This window comes from Theropithecus gelada, chromosome 10, assembly GCF_003255815.1.
Source record: "Theropithecus gelada isolate Dixy chromosome 10, Tgel_1.0, whole genome shotgun sequence".
In the NCBI taxonomy this organism is placed as follows: domain Eukaryota; kingdom Metazoa; phylum Chordata; class Mammalia; order Primates; family Cercopithecidae; genus Theropithecus; species Theropithecus gelada.
In genome coordinates, this window is record NC_037678.1 from 3884434 (window position 1) to 3897053 (window position 12620).

At 52.6% G+C, this 12620-nt stretch overlaps 1 protein-coding gene across 1 annotated transcript in view; it reads left to right on the forward strand.

Annotated features, from left to right (window-relative positions):
- The window catches only part of CERK (ceramide kinase), a 54643-nt gene that overhangs the window by 35130 nt on the left and 6893 nt on the right, over positions 1-12620 (forward strand). Inside the window, exons 7-11 of the mRNA XM_025399847.1 lie at positions 1834-1908; positions 4049-4201; positions 8158-8263; positions 9962-10038; positions 11191-11396. Of these exons, the coding sequence (XP_025255632.1) occupies positions 1834-1908; positions 4049-4201; positions 8158-8263; positions 9962-10038; positions 11191-11396 (617 nt within the window). The remainder of the gene's footprint in view (positions 1-1833; positions 1909-4048; positions 4202-8157; positions 8264-9961; positions 10039-11190; positions 11397-12620) is intronic.

Genomic DNA, 12620 nt, shown 5'->3' on the forward strand with positions numbered 1-12620 from the left:
TCGCCTTGAGTGGAGGAGTAAGGGTGAGGGAGGCACCCAAGGGTGGCCCTGTAACGGTCGCCATGGCAACCCGAGGACTAGCCTGGGGGCACAAGAGTCGTGAGTGAGACCTGACAGCCACAGACCCTATGGGGGAGGCCGTCTGGACATGCACGGCCAGTGGTGGCAGCAGGTACCTGAACTCACTTATGTTCCAGGGTTCCAGCCCCTAGAAGGTGCAGAGGTCACTGCTTGTCTTGCTGGCTGGGGGCAGGAGGGACAGGTGGGGGTTGGGGTCCTGGGATCCCAGGTGTTGAGCTGCTTCCAGGACAGATGTCACTGGAGCATCTGAAGGGCATGGCTCCAGCTGCTTTGCGACCTGATCTAGCATGTTCTATCTTCCAAGTCTCTTCCACATACGTATTCATATAGGTGCATTAGCACATCTGTAGGAAGAAGAGACCGCCATTCATTCGGTCCTGTTAGCCTGTGACTGCATCTGCTGCTCATAACTTCAGCCAGCATTGCCCGCTAATGACCTGAGGCACAGAGAGGCTCAAGGAGATGACGCGCGTGTGCTGGGAGCAACCTCCCTGGAGCCCGGTCTTTCCCGTGTGAATGGGAGTGTGTGGTTGGTCGTTACTCGGGTGGCAGCAGTGCTGGCCGGGTGGATGAGGAACTGCTGTACTCAGCTGTTTGGGGAATGCTCAGGGCCAGCATAGCCACTCCCACAGGTGTGGGTGGTGATTGTGGATGCAGATCATTCTTTTGAGCTTGGTCCTTAGAGGGAAGGCCGTGTGATCAGCTGGGGCAGCTGCAACTTGCCTTTCATCTGAGCCGGTGAAGCCCAGGATAAAAATACGCGTAAACTGCAGCCGGCCCTGTCCACGGCGAATGTCAGACTGAAGCAGGGACCCGAGCTGCCTGTCCTAGTATTAAGATCTCAAGTGATGGCCGTATATGACCTTCGCCGCATCCAGCCGCTTCAAAAGTTTACGAGGGCCAGGTGCGGTGGGTGGCTCACACCTGTAATCCCAGCACTTTGGGAGGCCAAGGTGGGCGGATCACAAGGTCAGGAGTTTGAGACCAGCCATCATGGTGAAACCCCGTCTCTACTAAGAATACAAAAATTATCTGGGTGTGGTGGCGCATACCTGTAATCCCAGCTCCTCAGGAGGCTGAGGCAGGACAATTGCTTGAACCTGGGAGGCGGAGGTTGCAGTGAGCTGAGATCACACCACTGCACTCCAGCCTGGGCCACAGAGTGAGACTCTGTCTCGGAAAAAAAAAAAAAAAAGTTATGGCTATAATCTTAAACGTTCATTTATACTTTTTGTTTGTTTGTTTACTTTTTGGTTCCTTTTTTTTTTTTTAATTTTTTTGAGACAAAGTCTCACTCTGTTGCCCAGGCTGGAGTGCAGTGGTGTGATCTTGACTCACTGCAGCCTTTGCCTCCCAAGATCAAATGATTCTCCTGCTTCAGCCTCCCAAGGAGCTGGGATTACAGATGCATGCTACCACTCCTGGCTAATTTTTGTATTTTTAGTAGAGTCAGAGTTTCACCATGTTGGCCAGGCTGGTCTCGATCTCCTGACCTCAAGTCATCCACCCACCTCGGCCTCTCAAAGTGCTGGGATTACAGGCGTGAGCCACTGCCCAACCCAATCTCGATATTCTTGAGGAATCAACGCTAGTATTTTCCACATTCATTTTGTAGGTAAATTCTATTGATTCATTAGTGTTGACTCTAGGGCCATGGAAGGAAAGGAGTGAGGTACCACTCACTGAATTGGGAGGCGATTACAATTCTCAGTTATTCTGATGATATTCAAGACCTTCTTTTTCCCTTTACAGGGTCAACAGACTGCGTGTGTTACTCCACGGTGGGCACCAGTGACGCAGAAACCTCAGCATTGCACATTGTTGTCGGTAAGCCCCTCCTCTGCACGTGCGCACGGTGGCAGCCGGGCCTCCTGTGCCCCAGGCCTGTCCCCGTCGCGCGTTCCAGCCGCTGCCGTCCTGTCCTGGAACGTGGGTCATGCTGTGTCCCCCCTGCTCTGCTCGCTGCCCTGTGATCCCACTCAGCACCCAGCTCTGAGGCCATCTTGTCAGGACGGCCATCCTGGGGGCAGGCCCAGTGTGGGCCAAGTTCTTTCCCACAGAATCCACCGCATGTGCGATGCCCTCACTCAGCTCACCTGACTCTTGCTCAGTTCCTCTTCCAGAGGCTGCTGCCCCGAGGCTGGGAAGCCGCCCACATCCTGCGGTGGTGCCCATGGCAGTGGGCGTGGGCAGCTGTGCCTGGGCTGCCGGATGTGGAATGCATGCCTTTGTGAGGCCTGGAGGCTTCAGTCCAGGACGCAGAGCCCTGGTCAGGAAGAGCAAAAGGGGCTTCCCATGGCACTCAGCACGGTGGGCTCTGGCAGGACAGATCTTTAGTGCCATCGCCTGTTCCTCATCCCAGTAGACAGGTCACAGAAATTGTGTATTTTAAAATAGCCAGTTAGAATTTTTTTTTTTTGGTGAGACAGAGTTTCCCAGTTGTCGCCCAGGCTGGAGTGCAATGGCGCTATCTTGGCTCACTGCAACTTCCGCTTCCCAGGTTCAAGCAATTCTCCTGCGTCAGCCTCTCGAGTAGCTGGGATTACAGGCTCCCACCATCACATTCAGCTCATTTTGTACTTTTGGTAGGGATGGGGTTTCGTCATATTGGTCAGGCTGGTCTCGAACTCCTGACCTCAGGTGATCCACCTGCCTCGGCCTTCCAAAGTGCTGGGATTACAGGCGTGAGGCACAGCGCCCAGTCAGAATTTTTTTTTCTTTGAGACAGGGTCTTACTCTGTCACCCAGGCTGGAGTACAGTGGCATGATTTTGACTCACTGCAGCCTCGACCTCCAGAACTCAAACAATCCTCCCACCTCAGTCTCCTAAGTAGCTGGGGTTACAGAAGTGCATCACTACACCTGGCCAATTTTTGTGGTTTTTTGTAGAGATGGGTTCTCCCTGTGTCTCAAACTCCTGGGCTCAAGTGATCCTCTCACCTTGGCCTCCCAAAGTGCTGGGATTATAGGCATGAGTCACTGTGCCCGGCCTACTTCTGATTTTACGTTTTATTTTATTTTATTCTATTTTACTTTATTTTATTTTGAGACAGAGTTTCGCTCTTGTTGCCTAGGCTAGAGTGCAGTGGCGTGATCTTGGCTCACTGCAACCTCTACCTCCTGGGTTCAAGCGATTCTCCTGCCTCAGCCTCCCAAGTAGCTGGGATTACAGGTGCCTGCCACCACGCCCAGCCCATTTTGTATTTTTAGTAGAGACGGGGTTTCACCATGTTGGCCAGGCTGGTCTCGAACTCCTGACCTCAGGTGATCCACCCACCTCAGCCTCCCAAAGTGCTGGGATTACAGGCGTGAGCCACCGCACCTGACCTATTTTATTTATTTTTTGACACAGAGTCTCACTCTGTGGCCCAGGCTGGAGTACAGTGGCGTGATCTCGGCTCGCTGCAACCTCTGCCTCCCACGTTCAAGTGATTCTCCTGCCTCAGCCTCCCCACTAGCTGAGATTACAGGCATGTGCCACCATGCCTGGCTAATTTATGTATTTTTAGTAGAGACAAGGTTTCACCATTTTGGCCAGGCTGGTCTGGAATTCCTGACCTCAGGTGATCTGCCCACCTCAGCCTCCCCAAGTGCTGGGATTACAGGTGTGAACCACTGCGCTTGGCTTGATTTTGTGTTTTAAAATGCCATGTGCTTTTTCTTCATTCTCAAACCACCATCCTTTCAGTTAATGACATTTCATGAGCCTCATGGATATGCTCTTGTTCAGTCCCCACAGGACAGCTCCCCAAGCCTGTTTTAGAAATTTGAGTGAAGTTCAGCCATTTGAATAAAAAATATGGCATCCAATACCCCAAGAGAGAGAATCCTTGCATTGAATGCCTTGTGTTTGTTTCACACTTTTTAAACGTAACTCCCGTGTTTGCAAAGTGCTGTTGAAGGGGATGGAGCGGATGGGGCGGGGCCAGAGCGGGCTGTCTTCCCTCATGGCTGTTCTCTCCCACAGGGGACTCACTGGCCATGGACGTGTCCTCCGTCCACCACAACAGCACACTCCTCCGCTACTCCGTGTCCCTGCTGGGCTATGGCTTCTACGGGGACATCATCAAGGACAGTGAGAAGAAACGATGGTTGGGTCTTGCCAGATACGACTTTTCAGGTAACTCAGAATCATGCAGACTCGCCCCCCACTGGTCGTGCCTCTGCTGCCTTCACAGACGTTACCTGACGGAATCCACGAAGCACCGTCAGAGGTGGGCCCCCACCTGCTTGCAGACGGGAAGCTAAGGGCCTCATGAAATGTGCCGTGGCCAGAACGTGGCGGGGTCTGGACTGGAACCTGGATTGCTCTGAACCAGATCCTGCCCCCTGGACCCAGGCGTAAGCCACAGAATAGACACCATGACAGATGAAGTTCACTCCAGAGCCCCAGATGCTGGAACCCCGAGACGCCAGGCCACCAGCCTCTCACATCTGGTAGGCAGGTGACAGAGGCCCCCCCACACAGGTCAAGTGGAAGTGTTAACTGGAAAAAAATAATTTTTTAAAATATATTTTAAGAAATTTTTTTGAGACACGGCTTCCCTCTGTCACTCAGGCTGGAGTGCAGTGGCACGATCACGCTTCACTGCAGCCTTAATCTCCCAGGCTCAAGCGATTCTCCCACCTCAGACTCCCGAGTAATTGGGACTACAGGCACACGCCACCTTGACCAGCTGATTTTTTTTTTTTGTATATTTTTGTAGAGACAGGGTTTTGCCCTGTTGCCCAGGCTGGTCTCAAACTCCTGAGCTCAAGCAATCTGCCCACCTCGGCCTCCCAAAGTGCTGGGATTATAACCGTGAGCCACCACGCCCGACCTGGAAAACAATAGTTTTATAATCACTCTGAGCTTATTAGTCAAAGTGGCAAGAGCTTTGTGCAGAAATTCAGCCTGGGATATCTGTGCGGAAGCTTGTCTGTAACTTCAGGCGCAAGTATCCTTCACTTCATTCAATGAGGTCTCATGGTTTTGTTGGAGTTACACCGTAGCTAGCCATGTAAGTGAAATACACTCACTCAGCATGTATTTATTGAGCCTCTGCTTTATGCTGGACCTGGTTTTTGATGCAGGGACGTGTCCATGAAAAAAACAGGCAAGATTCTGCCTTCCTACAGCTAGGCCGCGGCGGGCACAGAGAAGGACGAGTGTGAGCGAATGCCACACCGCGCTCCCCGAAGCCCAAAAGCTTTCATTCTGCACAGTGCTCTTCTCGCCCCAGCAGGTCCTCCTGCATCACCGAGAAAACAGGCACAGAGAGGTTGCCCTTATCCTGCCTCACTCTTCCTTGAGCCCAGGGGTCCTCAGACTGTGGTGGGCACTAGCATCCTCTGGAGGGCTTGGAAGAACCCAGAGCATCCAACATGGCAGGTCCGGGTGGGCCTCGGAACACACAGGTCCCCCAGGCTCCCGGGGCTGCGCTGGGGCCTCAGGCCAGATGGTAGTAACCTGTTGCCCAACCACAGAGCTTAGAATGAACCAGAAATGAAGGCTGGTTTGAGCTCAGACACGAGAGTTGCAGTCTGCACACGTCAGGCAGTGGGTGCAACATCAGCAGCTTTTAAATGCTGGAAAAGGAGAACTTTAAAAATACATAGAATTAGCCAGGGGCAGTGGCTCACGCCTGTAATCCCAGCACTTTGGGAGGTCGAGGCAGGTGGATCACCTGAGGTCAGGAGTTCAAGACCAGCCTGGCCAACATGGTGAAAGCTTGTCTCTACTAAAAATACAAAACAAGCCAGGCATGGTGGTGGCGCCTATAGTCCCAGCTCCTCAGGGGGCTGAGGCAGGAGAATCGCTTGAACCTGGGAGGCAGAGGCTGCAGTGAGCCGAGATCATGCCACTACACAGAGCGAGACTCTGTCTCAGAAAAAAGAAAAGTAGAATTTTAGCCTGGGCGACATAGGGAGACCCCATCTCGACAGAAATTAAAAACAAAATTAGCCAGGCACCCCAGTTACTCAGGATGCTGAGGCAGGAGGAGCCCTTGAGCACAGATGGTAGAGGCCGCAGTGAGCAGAGATTGGGCCACTGCACTCCAGCTGGGGCGACAGAGCCAGACCCAGTCTCAAAAGAAAAGAAAAGAGAAAAGAAGATGTAGACTGTGCGGTGTGCCATTCTCGCTGCCCAGTTGACTTTCCCGGCTCTTTACAGTTCGCTTTCAGATACATCTGTATCAAATTAAATCGAGTAATTCCTAATACTGAAATCTTAACCCTTTTCATATGAGAGAAAGAAATAGTAATTTGGCAAACTTTACGAAGCTTAAAAAGATCTGACGAAATTAAAAAACTAGTGTGGCTTGAAAATTAAAACCTAAGAAATGGAAAAGTTAGGTATTTATCTAAGGCTTATTAAGAAAGGTAATACCAAGAAAATGAGAGAAGCCGTGAGGATTTTAGGAAGCAGTTTGGGTTGTGCCATTCGCCCAACTGCCCTTTGTTGAGCCCAGTGTGGCTCTGCCCAGCAAGGCCCCTGGGACGCCCCCTCCCTGTCCCTGCCTGCTGGGGTGGGGTGGCAGGCAGCCCCCTGCATGCCTGGCCCTCCCTTGGCCCTCAGCCCATCACCGCAGACAGTGGCTGCAGCTCTGTCCCTCCCACCAGGATGAGAGCCCCAAGGCAGGAGATGCCTCCCGGGTCTCGGGATCCCCATCCTGGCTACAGGGCCTGAGATGCTTTCAAGAAGGTGGGTTTGGGTTCAGTGGCTGTGAGGCGGAAAGCGTCCGGCTGTTCTGGGTCAGTACAGAGGGCACTGAAGGAGAATGAGCCTGTGGAAATTATATACTCTGTTAAGCCAAGTGGAGTTTTAGGTGCCGGTAGGACATCTGGGGACCCATCTAGGGGCAGACAGAACCCGGGACATCAGAAGCCAGTGAGGCGTCACCTTGGAGGCTGCATCTGGGTGATGAGGCCGCTGCCCCCCAGCGCCCTGCACTTGAGCAGGGAGCTGGCTTGGAAGGTTGCTGACTGGTGGGTCGGCCTCCTCCCAGGGCCGTGGACACGATGTCCTCGTGGGACCCCCATGGGAGGAGCAGGGAGAGAGGCCAGAGCCACCATGCAGGGAGGCGGAGCTGCAGCCTGGAAGGGCCCGCCTACTGAGTGCATTCCAGGCACCTGGCCCATGCCAGGTCCAAGACCCACAGGCAGGCTGTCCTGGGGACAGTTGGGAGCTGAGTTTCAGGCACACAGATGTCCTGGGAGCCAGACCGCTCTTGCCGGCAGCTTCCCCCACCCTGGGTGGTGCACACTGGCTGTGGGCTTGCTGTCTGCGGGCGGGGATGTGTGGGGAGGATGGAGGCCTCTGTATGTTGGGGTAAGGTTGGGGGTGGGCTCCCTGCAGGCTGTCACTGCCACCCCAGATGTCATACAGGGCAGCACCAGCCCCAGCATCAGACAGGGAGGAATGATGTCGCCCTGAGACACTCAGGACACGGCCAGGTTCCTGGTGTGGCCTACGGCACCCCAGGGCCCCCTCCTGCCTCCTGCCCAGTCCCTGCTATCCTGCTGCGTGGTGTTTCCCAGACAGCCCTGGGTGCCAGGCTGCAGGCAGCCCATGGACAGCACACACATTTGCCTGGAGGGCGGCCCCAGACTTTGGGTGGCAGCGGCCCTGGCCTCTGTCCTGAGCTCTTTAGGATGTCACAGGGGCTGTGGCTGACCCCAGTGGGGGCCACGCCCTGGGGCAGGTGGGGGCATCGCCAACCCTCATGAAGGGGTGGAGGGGATGACCCTGAGCCACTGGAGCCCACAGGCCACATCATCGAGGCTACACGGGGTGGCTGATGGCAGAGGCCCTGCTTTGCTGGCGTCGACAGTGGCCAGAGCCCTGACTGTCCCAGCATCAGTGGGTGTCAGAGGCGCCAGCACCATGACTAGACGTGCTGTTATCCCGCGGGAGGGTAGAGATCCTGCCACTGCCCTCAGTGGTGACATTGCCTGAAGCAGCCTGGCCTCTCCCTCCGGCAGACAGTTTAGGCAGATGCAGTTTCAGCAGCGTTTCTGACACTGCCCAGCACAGCAGCGTCACCGAGCAAGGACCCTTGTGGACGTTTTTTCTTCGCTGCACTCTGTTTCCAGGTTTAAAGACCTTTCTCTCCCACCACTGCTATGAAGGGACAGTGTCCTTCCTCCCTGCACAACACACGGTGGGATCTCCAAGGGACGGGAAACCCTGCCGGGCAGGGTAAGTGCATTTTGGTGTGTGTTTCTCTTGCAAATGACGGGAAATAAAGCAGAACAATTAGGAAGGTGAATGCGGAAGTATTTTCCAAATGTAGTGGAGGGTGCTGGATGCAGCGTGCCCAGAGACACGATGCCTGTTGATGCCCATGATGGCCTAGGCGTGCGTGGGGCTTGCTGTCCCCATCTCTGTCCTCATGGCCTGCTCAGGCAGCCGCTTCTGTGCCAGGGATGAGGACTCTGGGGGAGGGTCCCACACCCACTGTTGGAATGGGGGCCGAGCACAGGGTCTGCCCCTGCTGGGGTTCCCTTTGCACCCTGCGGGGGCCTAATGGAGGAAAAATGCAGGCAGGAAAGGATGGCAGATGCCTTCTCGGTGACCGTGCGCGTGCAGGGCGCTGGTGGCAGGACTGTTGGCAGAGCTGGCTGGAGTGTGTGCTCTCAGCAGCGACCCTCCTGTCCGCACCCCTGGCTGAGACCCTCACCCATGTTAGCCCCATGCTCCAAGGCAGGAGCCCACTCTACAGTAAGCAGAGCCCAGGCCAGGCACACCCTCAACCCCACAGGAAGGCAGGGGACCCTCAGCAAGAAGGCTTGAGCTGGCAACAAGGGCTGGTGCCAGGGGTTAGGGGGCAGAGCCAGGGCAGCCGTCCAGGGAGAGGCAATGCAAAGGGAAAGAGGCGTCCCGCCAGGGAGGGGAGGCTGAGTGGAGTCAACCACAGCTGAGAACGCTGTGCTCTCCCGGTTTGGCCAGTGCAGGCTCTGCAATGGTGTATACGTGAATGACCAAGCAGTGACTCCTCTCACCTGGTGTATCCCCGCCCCCCACCCCCACACAGTGTACTCAGTAATATCCGACCAGTGTAAATAGAACCTTAAATAAATCTAAACGTCGTTGTCCCAGGCCGCATGACCTCACTAGCGGCGCCATGGAGGGCGCCTGAATGGTCATCCCGTCTCTGCTCTGCCTGGGGCTGAGGACACGGGGCTGTGGGGACAGCTGCGCCTTTGTGAAGGACACTCACTTTGTCCTTTCAAGTCATGCAGACTTCAGAACCTCCTTCTCCTAGCTCCTTTCCTTTTTTAAGTGAAGAATTTGAGACCGTAAAATGAGAATATTTAGAGGCAGATGCTGTTTGCGTCACTGCATTAAAGAACTCGGCGGCTGATAGCGATTTCCACCCGTGCACACACTTGTCCTGCTTGACAGTGTGAATCCAGCAGCCCCCAAGACCAGCAGGATGTGCCAGACGAATGACTAAGTTGTAAGCCGATGGTTCTGAGTTATTTGCTTGTTATTGACTGGAACAGATAAGCCCTGTATGATTTGTTATCTGAAAGTCAATGAGTTCTCATCCCAGGAGTCTGCGGGAGGAACCAGTGCCTGGGTCCCTTCTCCCAGCCAGGCTATGTCAGCTGCAGGGCCAGGCAGACACCGTCTCCAGGTGGCACCTCAGCGTCCTCATGCTGTGCTTCTCCTCATGTCCAAACCTTTTAGAGAAGGACATGTTGAATGTGTCATTTTAAAAGTAGGTCTCATTCTGAAACCTCTAATTAATATGCCAAAAAATATTTTTAGTTAAGCCTTTGAAATGGAACTTTTTCGTATGTGAAAAGAATGTAAATACATCTGTATGTGTCAAGCATACGCACTGCACCTGCAGCTCCATATTTAAAAGGTGGTGATATTCTTGTCTTTCAGATGCTTTGTTTGCAGGCAAAGCAAGCAGCAGCTGGAGGAGGAGCAGAAGAAAGCGCTGTACGGTTTGGAAGCTGCAGGTAATTCCTAAGACACAGGCTCAGTGTTGTCACTGTGTGTGCTGGAGTGTTAGTTTCTGTCCTCTCTCAGGGCACTGCCTCTTCTCCCCGCCCACCTTTGCTTTTCCTTTTTCCTGTCTGGCACCAGGAATCCATTTCTCCTTAGTTCCAGGCATCATCAGGTCACTGCCACTTGCCGTGTACAACTGTGTAGGGCAGCAGGTTTTGTGAAAGTCCCCGTTGCCCTTTCTGAATCGCTGTAGTGGTGCTGAGTCTGGACTCCTGTCCTGGTGCTCTAGAATGTGGGGCAGCAGACTTCCCATTGAGGGCTTGCTGGTGACCACCTCAGGCCCTGGCAACCACAGTCTCTGTCCAGCAGACGCAGCCTAGGCAGTGGACAGTGAGTGGGTGTGGCCATCTGCCAATGAAACTTTATCTATGGACACTGAAATTTAAGTTTCGTAGAATTTCCACATTCACAAAATATTATTCTTTTGATTTTTTTCTCTTTCTCTTTTTTTTTTTTTGGATGGAGTGTCACTCTTGTCGCCCAGGCTAGAGTGCAGGGGCACAATCTCGGCTCACTGCAGCCTCCACTTCCTGAGTTCAAACCATTCTCCTGCCTCAGCCTCCCTAGTAGCTGGGACTACAGGCACGCGCCACCATGCCCAGCTAATTTTTGTATTTTTAGTAGACACGGGTTTTCACCATGTTGGCCATGCTGGTCTCTAACTCCTGATCTCAGGTGATCCACCCGCCTCAGCCTCCCAAAGTGCTGGAATTACAGGCATGAGCCACCGTGCCAGACCTTTTTCAACTATTTAGAAACATGAAAAGCATTCTTAGCTCTCAGGCCACACACAGATGAGCGGCGGGCCAGATTTGACACACAGCCATGGTTTGCTGACCCTTGTTCTAAATTGTCCAAAAGTCACCAAGTGAGAGGGACAACAGTCCTGTCTTCCGGGAGGTGACCCTTTGGGTACCCCTTCCTGTGCGGAGCGGACAGTTCCATGGTGGATGTTTTTGGTGTTGAGCTGAAGAGGCGGTTGCATGAAGTGTCTGCTAAATGCATGACCAGGTGAGAGCCCGGATGGCCTCCCACCATCCTGGTGCAGGGCGCTGCCCGGTGCCACTGGAACTGTGACGTCTCCGTGGTTCTTTCTGCTTCAGAGGACGTGGAGGAGTGGCAAGTCGTCTGTGGGAAGTTTCTGGCCATCAACGCCACAAACATGTCCTGTGCTTGTCGCCGGAGCCCTAGGGGCCTCTCCCCAGCTGCCCACTTGGGAGATGGGTCTTCTGACCTCATCCTCATCCGGAAATGCTCCAGGTTCAATTTCCTGAGATTTCTCATCAGGCACACCAACCAGCAGGACCAGGTAAGTGGGGTGCTTTTGCGTGGAACCTCCATTGGCGAGTAATGTATGGTCTGGCAATCCCTGGTTTATGTGTTGTAGGAATTCATTATTTAATTCAAGGGAAGGAAGGGCAAATTTTTCTTACAATTTCACAAACTTTAAACTCCTGGTTACAACTACTCCTTGTAAAATTTCATTTAAAGAGATACATTTTTGAGGCCAGGTGCGGTGGCTCACGCCTGTAATCCCAGCACTTTGGGAGGCTGAGGCAGGTGTATCACCTGAGGTCAGGAGTTTGAAACCATCCTGGTTAACATGATGAAACCCATCTCTACTAAAAATACAAAAATGAGCCGGGTGTGGTGGCGGGCGCCTGTAATCCCAGCTACTCGGGAGGCTGAAGCATGAGAATCGCTTGAACCCAGGAAGTGGAGGCTACAGTGAGCTGAGATTGCAGCACTGCCCTCCAGCCTGGGTGCCAGAGTGAGATTCCATCTCATACAGACACACACACACACACACGTACACACACATGTACACACACATATACATACACACACACATACACACACATGTACACACACATATACATATACACACATACACACACATGTACACACATATACATATACACACACATACACACACATGTACACACATACATACACACACACACATGTACACACACATACACACATACATACACACATGTACACACATACATACACACACATACACACATGTACACACATATACACATACACACACATACACACACATGTACACACACATATACACACATGTACACACATACACACATGTACACACACATACACACACATGTACACACACATACACACACACATACATTTGAGCACAGGAACTAGAGTTATGAATGTTTATAATACAACTTCTTGTCTGTTGTTTCTCTTCCCGTTAAAAACAGAACAGAGCGATCCAGTAAAGATGTAAGTGGCCCTTGAAGGCCACTTAAAATAGACTCTTTAGGCTCCCAGAAGCGGGTTCTGTTCGGGCCCTTCTGCCACAGCTTTCTGTGGCCCACACAGAGGAAGACCTAAGTCTAGTCATGTTGGGAGAAGCGGAACTTTTGGTCACAGTCTCCAAATTTAGTCATATTTCTTTTTTTACTTAAGTTCTATTTAAGATCTAGTCTCATGCTATTTTTATGTGGCTTTTTTTTTTTTTTTTTTTTTTTTTTTTTTTTTTTTTTTTTTTTTTTGTGTT